The following is a 13,956-nucleotide window of genomic DNA, read 5'->3' on the forward strand; positions in this document are numbered from 1 at the left end:
CTGGGAAGCACCTCAAAAGATCACTCACAGGAGTCAATTTTATATGGCCAATGCTTCCTGAGCTGCAACAACCCCCTGCAGCCCGTCAGCAGCCAGCGAAGCACAGATGGAACCTTGCACGTTCCCAAATACAAAGGAACCAAACGCATCTGACACTTGGGTGCTGGGCAGGATGAGGCCCCTTGTGCCCATCCCACAGCACACTGGAGGCCTGCTCTGTGTGCTCACATGCTCTCTTTCCCAGCAAGATGCTCATCCTGGTAGAGCTCCTGCTCTGAATAAACCCAGGTTTCATTAGCAAATCCTGCCCTTGTGCTAGGGCTCCATTGTTGTTTTGTTTTTTTTTTCCCCAAAGGACCCTCACAACTGGGAACAAACCCCAGAATTTAACAACTTGTTTATTTTATTTTATTATTATTATTATTATTATTTGTAAAATTAAGTTTGCCATGTTAACAAAAGCAGAATAGTTTTATTTAGTGTTTGTCTCACACCTTCGACAGCTGCAGCTGCCAGGCACAGAAGTACATTATTAAAATAAACTGAACAGAGTTGCTCGTTGAAAAATCACACTATGCAAACCTGTGGATTGTAACATCAACAGTATAAAATGTAACAAAATTGGAATTTTAATATTTTTTTTTCCTTTTTTTTTTTTAAGCTTTTAAAGATAATAGTCCAGGCTATAAAACTATATAAGCATTGAATAAGAAATGTTAAAAGTCAACAAGTCTACAACAGATACATCTCGTAAAAACTCAATAAATTATATATATATTTATAATATCTAGTAACATTTGAAATCATGCACAGTTTTGTACATTTTCTTTTTTCAGTACACGAAATGCAACGCTTCGAGTACTTGGAATGTACACAATTAGCAGACATTTGTAAGAAAATACCAAAAAATTTCTTTTTATCCTGACAAAACAAAACTCTATAGAAATCTACCTTCTCAAACTTCCATTGAAATAACCTCAAAACTATAAATTATTTATTTTAGGATAAGGATTTTGTGGCTCTAAGAAGGAAACAAAACAAAACAAAACAAAACAAAACCCAACAACAACAAAACACCTTAAAAATGAGATGCTGCCATCCTGCTGTTTTGACACTTTGATATGTAATATGCACTAGAGAAAAATGTAAAGGAGGAATTCAGGATGCAATTCTCCTTGCCTCTTTGTGGTAGCAGATAAAGTCTTCTGGACAAGAAAAGGAACAAACAACAACAAAAAAAGGCCACCCCAGACCTCCCCCCTTGTCAGGCTGAGCCATGTGAAGGTTCTTTTTTCACTTGTGTGCTTTTACCTGATGCCTAACATTCAGGAACAAACAAAGCACAGCATTTCGGAAACAGAAAACTAGGCATCACTGGCATTTTTCAATGTGTTAAATGCAAAAGAAATATGCAGTCGTTGCATCTTCCCTGCAAACAATGTCGCTTCTCTCGCTGTTTTGCCCGTATGGTTTTTCTTAAACCCAACATTACTGGCACAGGGGGAAAAAAAAGAAATTAATGCTGGTCATCCAAAGCCAACACGTTGCTTTGCTGTGTGCTTCTTATTGACTGGACCACAAAGAATACCTTCATTCGAAAATAGAAAAATAAACACCCACGCCCCTGTAATGCACAGTGGTTAAAGTGATGGAAGAAATCTTGGCCCTCTTTTTTTCTGAAATACGTAAAAAAACATCTTTCTGCTATTTGTTTGGTTTTAACCACTGGTGATGTATTGAAAAATAAACTTACCTTTGCTCACTGCAATCCAGGATAAACTAATATATATTTTTTTAATGAATACATATATATATATATGTAAGTATATATATATATATATAAAAACATTAAATGTAATTTGTTAAAGGCCTGTACATCTATACATTCTTTCAATATTTTCCATAAACACAAAAGAAAAACTTGATTAATATACTTTTTTTCTCCATTTTTAATAAGTTAAAAACAAAAAAAAAAAACCAAAAAAAAAAACCACCCTTAAAATTCGGTGACGTTTAAAGTTTACAGTAACGCTACGCTATTTAAACCGGAGAACAGATATGTTAATGTCTATAAATAACTTTACAAATATACACGTTAACGTACAATTTTTAAAACAAAACTGTGAAGATATAAAACAAACACAACTCTTCTCTTTCACCCAGATCAGTATATCCTAGATTGCAATGCTCATACTTTGAGACTCTCTCTCAGTACTGCTTTATGTTGAATTAGTATTATACATTCTTTTTTTTTTATTCTTTTTTTTCTTGTTTTCTTTCCCCCCATATATTTATTTATATATATACAGGATATATTTATAGATATATACACAGATTCTCTGGAATAAACCTTTTTGATATAAGTTAAAGGCTCTTGCCTACAGGTACCCGTAACTTCTTTCTCCAAGTCACTGCACGTAGTTGAAACCAAACCGCTCATGCCAAAGGCTGGAGGAGCTTCTCCCCTACAACTTGCCCTTTGTAAGCAAAAGTATTCAAACCCCCATCTCCAAAAAGCAGGATTTTCCCCAGTTTGGCTCGTCCTGCAGGTTGGAACACAGCTCAAGATGCCACATAGGTGTGCAATCCCTATGGGACACAGCCAGCAGCTGGGCGGTGCTCTCCTCCTATAGGATGACTTGACTGTCTTTCTTTTTAATTATTTTTAATTCTTCCTCCATGCTGATTTGCGCATTATTTACTTATATTTCTTCTTCTTCTGAACAAAAAAAAAAGATTCCTTCTATGTAGTTGGGAAATAAGGTCACGAAGCTATAAAAACGACGACAACAAAAATATAGATATTTCTATAAATATATGAATCCCTGCAGGCAACGTGGCTTTTCAGCTCCACCAAAAAGGTTCATGTACAGATTGCATAAGCAAAGAATTTCTACATTCTTTACACTTTTTTTTTCTCATTAGCTTTTCATTTTTTCTTAAAAAACAAACAAACAAAAAAACCCAAAAAGAAAAAGGAAGATTTTTTTTCCTCTTCTTTGTATTGTAGGCACAGATTGGTTACTCTGGCGCTCAGCAAGCGCAGGCGGGAGGGCAGCGCCCTCAGGTTTAACATTCTGCTTAGGAAAAAGAAAAGAAGTTAAAAAGAAAATCATACACGATAGATCATCTTGGCAAGAGATGAGTTCCTTCAGGCCAAACAGTGCTTCTTGACTTTTTATACAGCAAATGGGAAAAAAAAAAAAAAAAGAAAAAAAAGAGAAAAAAAGATTTGTTTTTCTATTTTCTGTCTTCTTCTTCTTTTTTTTCTTTTTAAACCCTGAACAGCTCAACAAGAAGAATCCTCCGGCATCACCGAGCAATATCATGGAAACATCCTTCACTATGGGTTTATCTTCAGCGCTCTGTGCTTGTGCCAGGCTGGGCACTCTGCCTGTCCATCCATCCGTCTGTCCAGGGGAGCTGTCACGTGCGGATAACGCCATTACAGGGCGCATGCTTGGGCAGGCAGGGCTCATCAGGCAGCAGGTCATGTGCAAAAACTGAGTCGTCCCCTGAGGAGCAGGTGCTGTGGGTGTCCTGGCCAGCGGGCGAGTATTGCTCAAATGGTACTGAGAGGTCCAGGTACTCCTGAAGGGGGACAAACCTGTTAGCGTGCCTGGGGATAAGTCATCCCTCCCTGTATTCCCACACCAACACCACACTCACATCAGTGGATGTCATGATGAGGACTCTGTCCAGGTCTTCCACCAGCTGTGTGAAGGTGGGTCGCTGTGAGGGGATGGCGTGCCAGCACTCCCGCATGATCATGTACCTACAGGACATACAATCACAGGAGTTGAAAGGGACCTCCAGGGATCATCAAGTCCAACCCCTGCTCCCCACTGTAGGTTAAGCAGGAAAGTGTCTAGGTGGTAAATGGAAACCTTCAGAGAAAGACCTATCCAGGCTTCTGCCATCCCCACCGTAAAGATCTTGCTCACATTTTGTATAGAACTTTCTGAGTTCCAGTTTGTGCCTATTGCCTCTTGTTCTGTTGCTGAGCACCACCAAAAAGAGACTGGTCCCATCCATTTGACTCCTGCATTTTAGACACAGTTATGAGATCCCTCTCAGCCTTCTCTTCTCCAGGCTGAAGCCTTTCCTCATAAGAGAGATGCTCCAAGCCCTGCATCATCTTTGTGGATGGTGGACTACTGGACTACCTATAAATGACCCCTTACCTTTTTTGAACTGGGGAGCCCACAACTGGACAGAGCACTCCAGATGTGGCTGTATCAGGGCAGAGTAGAAGGGGAGGATCACCTCCCTTGACCTGCTGGCCATGCTCTTTTTAATGTACCCCAGGATAGCAATGTCTGTCTTGGCCATAAGGGCACACTGCTGGCTCATGGCCAACCTGCTGTCCACCAGGGCACCCAGGTCCTTCTCCATGGGACTCCTGTCCAGAAGGTCATCCCCTAATCTGTACCAATGCATGCAGTTATTCCTTTCCAGGTGCAGGGCTCTACACTTGCTCTTGCTGAACCTCATCAGGTTCCTCTCTGCCCAACTCTCCAGCCTTTCCAGAAAGAAGATGACAGGGAAGACTGGCTGTCACCCATGGCAGTGCTCATCACTCACTGTGAGGCTCACTCCTAGGATTCTATCTGCCCGAGAGAAAAGCTATGGGTGAGGGGAGCCACAAAGCCCAGCCCCCCACCTGCCATGTCAGGAACAGCAGGGAGGCAGCCCAGCGCTGAGGGGATGTCTGCAGTTCCCCTCCAAGCATGGGCAGGCACAGCCTCCTCCACTCAGGCTGGCTTGAGGAGTCACTGGAGCTGAAGTAATGAGGAAGGAACTGAGTATAATTATGTCATTTTCTGGGATGCAAAATGGGCTGTGGCTGTAACTCCAAAGACGTCATCCCTGAGCCGTGGGGTGAGGAGGTTGTGGGACTGCAGCCTCACTTTGGGGAGAGGAGGAGGGATTTGTGGAGACTTCACCTCATGTATGCATGTGCTCTGAAAGCAGGATGAGGGCCTGTCCTAAGGATGAGATGCCAGATCTGCACACCAAACTGCCACCCAATGAATGAGGAAGAAAGGTTACACCCCAACAGCCCAAAGCATGGCCTGGCCATGGCCCTGATGGTCTGTGGCCACAGAAGGAAAGGGGAGTGGGAAGAGGAGAAAGGGTCACCCCTTTCCACTCACAGTTCATGGGTGCAGTTGGCAGGTTTATCCATTCGGTGCCCTTCTTTCAAGCAGCTTGAAGAGTTCCTCCACGGGGATTCCTGGGTATGGAGACCCTCCCAAAGTGAAGATCTCCCACAGTAGCACTCCAAAAGACCAGCTGGAAACCAAAGAAAGATCTTTAAAATTCAATGAGGTTTTTTTTTTCTTTTTTCTTTTTTTTTTTTTTTTCCTTTTCCTCCACATTTCCCCCTCCCTCCCCACCCCATCTCCCCAGTATCCCCTTCTCCCTGCTCCGCTTTATTTCTGTGCAGCCATGCATAGCTAACAAAGTCATCAATAGCATGACTAATTGCCTAGGCCATTTTTACTAGTTACTTGGAGATCTCCGCTGATCCAACTCAATAGCAAAGAAATCCCAGGCACCAAGTCTGAAATTGAAATGAGCATTTAATCAGATAGGTGACAGCCCATCTATTACCCCCAGCTCTTTGTTAGGTCTTCCACCAGCTCCACTGAATGGAACAAATCAAATTATTCATGCACAGCTTCACTGAATCGCAGGCTTGGAACCACAGGCCACTAATTGTGCAAGCTGATACCAAAACTTGCTTGTTACAACACTCATTTCACTGGCCAAGATGAGAGAAAAATACCCCAACAAAAAATCAGCAGAGCACTAATGTTACACACTTCACTCTTGCAGCTGTGCTCTGGTTAAAAGTCCTCTTTTCAAAAATATCTTTTGCCTTCTTCATTTTCTTTTTAAAAACAGGGATTATCTGTCTCTGTTTCTCTTTCAGGAATGCTCTCTCTCCTGTTTTCTAGCTTTGATTTATCTGTCATGCCCAATGCAGCATTACCTAAGCATGGAAACTATGATTTAAGATCAATAAAGCCAAAGTATGTGAAATTTACAGAAATAGAAATGATTCATTTGTCCAATTGCAAGCGGCAAGCCTTGGGGAACAGGCAGCCTGTCTGCTAAATTACTGTAAAAAAAACATTATTAACCAAATATTGAAATAAAAAGCGTGTGCATATTGAGCTACTTTGGTCCCTGTGAAGTTCAGATGCGATGAAAACTGCTGAAACTGCTTCCCAGACTGTTCTGCTTTCCATTCAAGTCAGGAAAACGAAAGAGCAGTCTTTAAGAGAGCAGCCTGCAGAATGAATCTCCTCATCTATAAACCACACAAGCAATACCTGCCTGCCTTCCAGTAATTTTTCAACAGCTAACTAGAGATCCTCTGTTAAAAGCAACCAGATAACAGTAAAGCAAAACCACGTGTGCAAAGCTGCAGCCTGGAATTGATTCATAGGCGTTTTCATCCCCCGGTGCCCTGGACAGAGCTTGAGTTTAGCAGTACGTTTGTCTTTGGGATAATATGAGTGCTTATTTTGCTGTCATTTTATTATTATTTTATTTTTAAATGTGGATAATGCTTACACATCGCTCTGGTGAGTATAGACCCGGTCAAACAATGCTTCTGGAGCCATCCATTTCACAGGCAGCCGACCCTGTGATTAGGAAGACAATGGGAACACCCCATCAGCATATTCCCCCAGCCACAACGGCACCATCTGAATCTTCTTTTCTAATCCAGTTTGAAACATTTTCATTAACAATCACATCTGTCTTCCCGGTCACTGCGCAAAGCAGTAGTGGCCACATATAAACAGATTACAGCATTTGATCCCTGGATCTTTGCTGACAGTCTTTGCGGTAAATGCTCTCTGCAGAGAATTGTACTTCCCTGCCAAGGCAGGTTTAACATATCAGAGCATCTAAATCTTAGCATGGGAACTGCACCGATTGCTCACATATGCAGTTAGCACTGAAGCAAAGCATGGCACAGCACTTTTCATCTCTTTGACTAGAAGAAACAATGTGATACACAGCCCAAATCCTGCTTAGGCTGAACTACAGGGTGAACTTCCGAAAGTTCTCCAGAGCCAGATCCTCCAAGAATCAAATCTTGATCCCACTGGAGTGAAAAATAGCCCTAATTCCAGGTTTCCAGGGGGCCATTCTGCATCAGGGTTATAAACATGCCTGTCCCATGCAAGAAAACAGACAACAAATACTGGTTTTACCATGATTTTTTGCGTGAGCTTTGAACCATGACACATGTCTTCTTCCCTTCAATCCTAAACTCTATAGAAAATCTAAACTGCTCTGGGACCATCTCCTCACCCTTGGTAGTGGAACCATGGAGCTCTGTTGTAAAAAGGGCACTGGTGGAGCCAGAGGTTGGCTCCTTGGGACCTTTATGAACAGGTGACCAGCAGGCTAGAAAAGGCTCTAATTGGTAAAAATCTTGGCTTCTCTTCGCCTACAGTCTGCCTGACAGAGATATGAACCTCTCAACCAGCTGCTAGCACCTGCAACATCTGTCAGGAAGAAAATGAATGGTGGGTGGATGCCTGGGACCAGCCTGCCTATGACTCTTCACCAAGTTAGGCTACAGCAGATTTCTTTCCCCTAAGCCCCTTTAGCCCCTCTGGAAAGGGAGATGTGGAGCTAGGGCCACTTCCTGCAGCAACAGCAGTTCCTTGTGAGAAAGAAAGCTGCATGTGCATGGCAATTCAGTACTTACATTGGTGGTTTTCTTGTAATAGTCGATGTTGTGAACGTCTCTAGCAAGGCCAAAATCAGCTATTTTCATCACATTGTCCTCAGTGACTAACACATTCCTGGCTGCCAAGTCACGATGAATGCACTGTGAAAGGTGAGCAAGTCAATAAATAAGGGCTTGTTAGCTGCTTGAGCCTGGATCTAACAGCAACGTATGGTTTATGAGCTGCCGTTTCATTGACTCTCAAGCTCATAAAGCTGTGAGTACTGCTTAATTCCTGGCTCCCTGTGTCACCGCCTCATCATGCATGCTCAGTGGGAGCCACCTCTTAGCAACACCTCATCAGAAGCCTCAGCACAGACACAGCCATGCAGTGTTTCTCTCCAAAGGGGATGCATGGGTAAGAAATCAAACCTTCCTCTTCTGTTGGTACCTACTGGTATACTAACTTGTCTCAAATGCATCTGCTCCACAAAGAGAAGTGATGGTTGATATTTGCAGTAAAAATCCTCAAACTAATTAAAATATCCCCAATTTACCCAAAATACATCGTAGTCATTAACTGAAAAAGAAGTTAAAGTAGCCAGCACTGTGCAGAAAGGGAAGAGTTTAAGCCACTGTGAGCCACCACTATGAACTGCAGTCATACACCAACAAAGCAGTCCCCAGGGAGCATCCTGGGCATGGATATGCCAAATCCACTGCCAGCTCTGCTTGCAATGAGCCTACACGTGCTGGCTGCAACCGCAAACGTGTGCAGCAAGGATCTTGGCTTCCTCTTGGGTGTCCTGAGTCTTTAGCAATCTCACAAGGGAGATGGGGAGGGAAATCAGGAGTGCATGGAACTCCTGACTCTGAAGTAATGCTTCCCAAGGTGAAAGCTCACAACTCTGCATGATGTTCACCCTCACCACTGCTGGCTGAGTCCCCATCTGAAAATAAATTGATTCTACAAGTGGCTGATGCTGAATTGCTGAGGGTGGGCACCACAGTCTGGGCTGTTTGTGTTTTTTGTACTTAAAGGGAACTTACAAGCAGGACTGACTTTTTACATGGGTGGATAATGACAGGGCAAAAGGGAACGGTTTTAAACTAAAAAGAGGGGAGATTCAGGTTAGATGTTAGGAAGAAATTCTTTACTCAGAGGGTGGTGAAGCCCTGGCACACGCTGCCCAGAGATCTGTAGGTGCCCCATCCCTGGAGGTGATCAAGGCCAGGTTGGATGGGCCCTGGGCAGCCTGATCTGGTGGGTGTCAACCAGCCTGAAGCAGGAGGTTGGAACTGGGTGGGCTGTCAGGTCCCTTCCAAACCAAACCATACTGTGATTCTACGACCAATGCTTTTATCAACTGAGGTTTCTCGACTCACTTTCTGTGATGCCAAATACTCCATGCCCCGGGCCACCTGGTAGGCGCAGGAAACCAGGTCTTTAAATGTCAACTGCTCCTCAGGCAGCTTGCAGGTGTCGAAGGAATAGTCCATGCCAGGTGGGCGACGTGCCCTGAGGTATTCCCGCAAGTTCCCCTTCGATGCGTATTCAACCAACACGTAGAGTGGTCCTGCAAGCAAAAGCACCATCAGCAGCCAGAAGAGACACAGGGCTAGGCTGACCCCTACATCTCATCTTTTTGGGTCATTTTGGACAGTCGGGCAGCAATTAAATAGAAATAATCACAAAACTCCAGGACATAATTGTACATTTATGAGAAAAGGAGAAAGACACAGACGTGGACCTCAGGAAAAGGTGCAACTTGAGCCAAACCACATCAGAAACAGGCAGGAGCTATTTGGCCATCAGCAGGGCCCAGACAAGTTTCACACAGTTGATTTGTGAGCAAGCCAGAGGAGGGAGGAAAAGTTTCTCAGCACTGATCAAATACAGTGGTTTGGTCCTATTCAGGGCAAGAACAGATTCAGAAGCCATGCAGGAGACTAAGACCAATGCTGTGGATGCAGGAATGTGAAAAAGCTCTCTGAATCCTGCCTGTACATACCATCCTGCGTGCAGGCACCGAGGAGGTTAATGATGTTTTTGTGCTTCCCAATCATTTTCATCATTTCCATCTCAGAGACCAGGTCTGAAAGGTCCTTGTCTGTGGCATCATCTGCAGAAAGCAAGAGAGGAACAAAATGAGTTTTTTGTTAAGCATTTAATACAACTGTGCCAGAGACATGCAGAGATTGATGGGGAATGATAATCCAAAATGTGCCACTCTTTGTTTTTATTCTATTTTGGTAAGAAGTCCCAAGAACAAAAACTACTATAATACCGTTCATCTTCTGTTTCATCCTAACAAATATTAAAGAAAAAAAGCCAGTTGGGGTATTTGGCATCATTTTCTTGCATTGTATCCCCTGTACAGCAAGGGGTTGGAATGAGATATCTTTAAAGGTCCCTTCCAACCTAAACCATTCTATGGTTCTATGATTGTTACCCTCTCTTTTGTCCAGGGACTTAAGAGTTAAGGATGCAGGAAAGTCAAAGATGGGATGGGGGACAGTGATTATTTTTCTGCATGGAAAACTGCACATTTTCTACAGAAGTAGAAAAATGGGTGAAAAATCTCCTCAAATGAATGCTTTGATGCAAAGAGGTGGAAACGTTCCTGCTTCCAAAAACAACTTCAGAACAGACTGAAAGAAATCTGAAGAATCTTTTTCTGATAAGAAGTATTTCTGTGTAAAAAATGTCACTCCATGTAACCTCAGATTGCCAGAATGTCTGCCTTGTCTGGTCCTGCTGAACTCCTGGAACTGCTGGTGATCTTGTCTATGTATGGGAAACAAGGACGCCTACGGCAGTGTCCTGTGCATTCCCCATTTTGGGCTCCCTTTCATCTTTCAGCAGTTTTGGATTGAGGTTATTCAATGAGAAGGCAGAAGTTTAGCAGATGAGTTTCTGTAAACTCCAGCTGAGCATATTGCATAAGCTTTTGCTACAATAGCCAGTTTTAGTTATGGGGGAAGTAAAGAGCAGACTGGTTCCTGGAAATGTCTACAAGTGAAGGTGCTTCCCCTCCTTCTCTGTGATCATATTACCCTCTGGTAAAGAACTGAGTTAATTCCCATTCCCTTCTCCTGATGGGTTTTACACCTTTACATCCTCTACAAGGAGACAGCCCTCACCCCGAGCCTATGCGGGTGAAGTGGAATAGTGGGTCTTCTTGCTTTCTTCTACTGGATCTGTTTGTTACAAAGGACTTAAAAGACAGGGGAAGAGAGGAAACCCCAGCACAATATGATGCTCCACCCTCCTCAGATTCCCCATACCTTTTAACATCTTGACAGCCACGGTGATGGCCTTGTTTGGCTTGTCTTTATCAATCCCAATTGCTTCTGCCATCACCACTTGGCCAAAACAGCCCTCACCAAGCGGCTTCCCCAGGGTCAGGCTAGAGGGAGGAACAAGCAGGTACGTTAGCAGGTGCTGAGGAGGCAACACTCCCAGGAGGCATGGGGACCCTGCTGGTGAGTTTGACTGACCGAGAACGTGCCAATTCCCACTTGGGATCTGGAGGAAGTTCCAGCTCAGAGACGTTGGCCAGCATCGGCCCATCGCTGGAGGAGAGACGAGTGATCCGGACCAGTGGTGTGTTGGAATTCATGGAAGAGTTGGACTCCAACGACACCTGCTTGGGTAGAGCAAATTAAGTGTTATTGCCAACTGTATCCCAAGCGGGTGAGAATATGCTCAAGATGGGGGGTTCTGAAGTAGCTCTGTACACTGACACCTTTCTGGTAATTTCTATATGAGAATTCTGAATTGCCCCCCACCCTTGCAAAATTTTGCTAACCTAGGCAAACATGGTCAGGTTGTTCACTGGTGGAAAGCAGGGACAGGTCAGCCAGGGCTCTCCTGAATGGAAGACTCTTAGCAGCTGCCTAAAAATGAATTAATATGCTCTGTCTGCTTCCACACACGTCTGGGTGTGTGTGACAGGCTATGGGGTGACTTCTCTTCTGGCATGGTAACTGGCCACCACATGCCTGAAGTCAAAGCTGGGACATCTGTATACTTCCCTATGTGGTTTTACACAGTGCCTTTTGCTCCAGCCCCTTTGCAATTACAAGTGGCAGGGCATCTCTAGCTGCATGGAGGTTTCCTCATAGAGAAATCTCTATGAGGAATGACTTCTAGTTTGTCAGTGACCTCAGTGACAACAGCTCTTGCTCCCCAAATTATCCCTCTAGCACCATCAAACCGTTCCCCTGCAAGATCAGCTTTCTGTGACATCCACAAGTGCACTGTGAACATTGGGAGCTGCTCATGAACCTGAAGCAGCTGCCACCAGGTAATGCTCCACTGAAATGGAAACAAATGAATAAAAGGCCAGTAAATTCCTACACTGTAATCAACTTATGTTGCTCTTGGACAATGCCCTTCTGGTAGAGTAACTCACCTATAAAGAAAATGGCAAGGGAAAAATAGGGGGGAATAGGAATCTTGTATCTACTTTCTGTTACCTGTCTCTTGAGTGGAAATTTGGAGACTTTCTGCACAGTGGTGGTATTCATGGCTTTTTTGTTTGGCATTTTCATCCTGCAGATAATCACAATGACCAGCACCAGGATGAAGAGGACTAAGCCAGTGCCATAGCTGAGAATGCCAGCGTACACTGAGCCTGAATCATCCATTTCCATCAGCTCCTCTGCTGCAGGGTGACAAGAGACAGTGGTCAGGTGGGGCCAGCATTGCCTGCCCTCAACCACACACACACAGCACAAAGAATGTGGGGAGGACCCGCTCACCCACACAAACTTTCTGACCGACTCCTGTGAGGTGACCCTCCTAGGCCAGTGGTTTTCCACATGCAGCTGCAGCTAAAATATGATTTTGGTTTGCCTTTTCCTGGGATACTTTTACTGTCTTTTGATGCAATGCTGTAGAGCCTTCAGCCCACATGTTGAAAACCACTGCTCTAGACTGAAGGCACCTTCATGCATCTGTCCTTCTGAACCACATCTTGCTTTCTCCACACATCCAAACCATGTTATGGGGTGCCTTGGATGTGCAAGGAGTGCAGGATGGGGGTTTGCTGCCCTTTGCTGACCTGGCCCCTCTGATGAATGCATCTGGACCTCATGTGATGATCTCTATCAGATCAGTGCCTGTTCTGAAGGACCAAAGGGCTTGAAGGGCACCCAGGGATAACGCACCACAAAATGAAAAAGTCTCACAGATATCTATATAATCATTTTGTGAAAATTCAGTTCTTTTGGAGGGTATGGCTTGGAGAGGTGGCTGAGCCAGGAACGTAATGGAATGAGCTCATCAGTGGTGTCTGGTCACCTTTTGCCATCGTATTTTTGGGACCAGCAAGGCTCAGCTGCAATTTTCAACTTGTTCCCTTCAGGACAGGCACTTTGCTCACTTCAGGACAGAGGGAGGGCCATGATGGAATCAAGTTTTCTGTCCCCTAAAGGCAGATCAGCATCAGAGGAACAGTCAGCAATGGAAAACTTTACAATGAAGTCACGCCAGCATGGTTAGCTTCCTAATGTCTAATTTAAATCCATGCTTTACAGTCAGTGGGAGCTTTTCCACTTGCAGCAGCAGGCTCCAAATCAGGTCTTTGATGTCCAGGATGTACATGGAGAAACAGCCATAGGTGACCATGGGGGCTGCAGCAGCACATGTGCACCCCATTTGCTGGACAGCGATCTCTTCCTACAGGGAAGGGTTTTCAGATCTCTTGGCATCACAGCATCTCTGCTCCACTTTCTCCCTCAGAGAGGGCAGGGATTCACGAGCAGAGGTTCCCCGGGAGGGCTGGATCCTGCTCCTCTTTTTCTGTGGAGGGCAGTGCTTTGGAGCCTGCTGCTGCTGCACAGACGGCCGTCCTTCTCTCCATGGCTGACTTCATCGTGAAGTTCAGGTGATTTTCTTCCTTCCCATTTTAATTTGCTTAAATAGGAGGCATGGATTCATGTATTTTAAAAGCAGTCTAATGGTTGAATGAGATAGGATGAGGAGATTCTTAAATAACAGAGATATTAGTGCTCTAACCAAATTAAGTGATTTCTCATCCAGTTGATGGCAGAAGCAGAAACAGGATCAGATCAGCTATTTAGAAGCTGGCAAATGAACAGAGGAAAGACCAGCAGATCCCACCTGCAGAAGGTCAGGCACGGAGGAAACCCTCTTGAGAATCAGGAGAAGTATTTTAAGATGAAATCACCCACACAGATAAAGTCAAGATTAGAGATGCCAAAGTTCCTGATTGTTAAACACATCCCAAGAC

At 44.3% G+C, this 13,956-nt stretch overlaps 1 protein-coding gene across 1 annotated transcript in view; it reads right to left on the bottom strand.

Moving 5' to 3' along the window:
• Positions 1–452: 452 nt before the first annotated feature.
• Positions 453–13,956, bottom strand: part of FGFR3 (fibroblast growth factor receptor 3) — a 49,617-nt gene continuing 36,113 nt past the window's right edge. The window contains 11 exon segments of the mRNA XM_015862783.2: positions 453–3,591; positions 3,670–3,775; positions 5,157–5,206; positions 5,208–5,295; positions 6,586–6,656; positions 7,736–7,858; positions 9,083–9,273; positions 9,709–9,819; positions 10,985–11,106; positions 11,198–11,343; positions 12,179–12,366. Of these exon segments, the coding sequence (XP_015718269.1) occupies positions 3,427–3,591; positions 3,670–3,775; positions 5,157–5,206; positions 5,208–5,295; positions 6,586–6,656; positions 7,736–7,858; positions 9,083–9,273; positions 9,709–9,819; positions 10,985–11,106; positions 11,198–11,343; positions 12,179–12,366 (1,361 nt within the window). The 3' untranslated portion in view covers positions 453–3,426.

The sequence above is a fragment of the Coturnix japonica genome, chromosome 4, assembly GCF_001577835.2.
Source record: "Coturnix japonica isolate 7356 chromosome 4, Coturnix japonica 2.1, whole genome shotgun sequence".
In the NCBI taxonomy this organism is placed as follows: domain Eukaryota; kingdom Metazoa; phylum Chordata; class Aves; order Galliformes; family Phasianidae; genus Coturnix; species Coturnix japonica.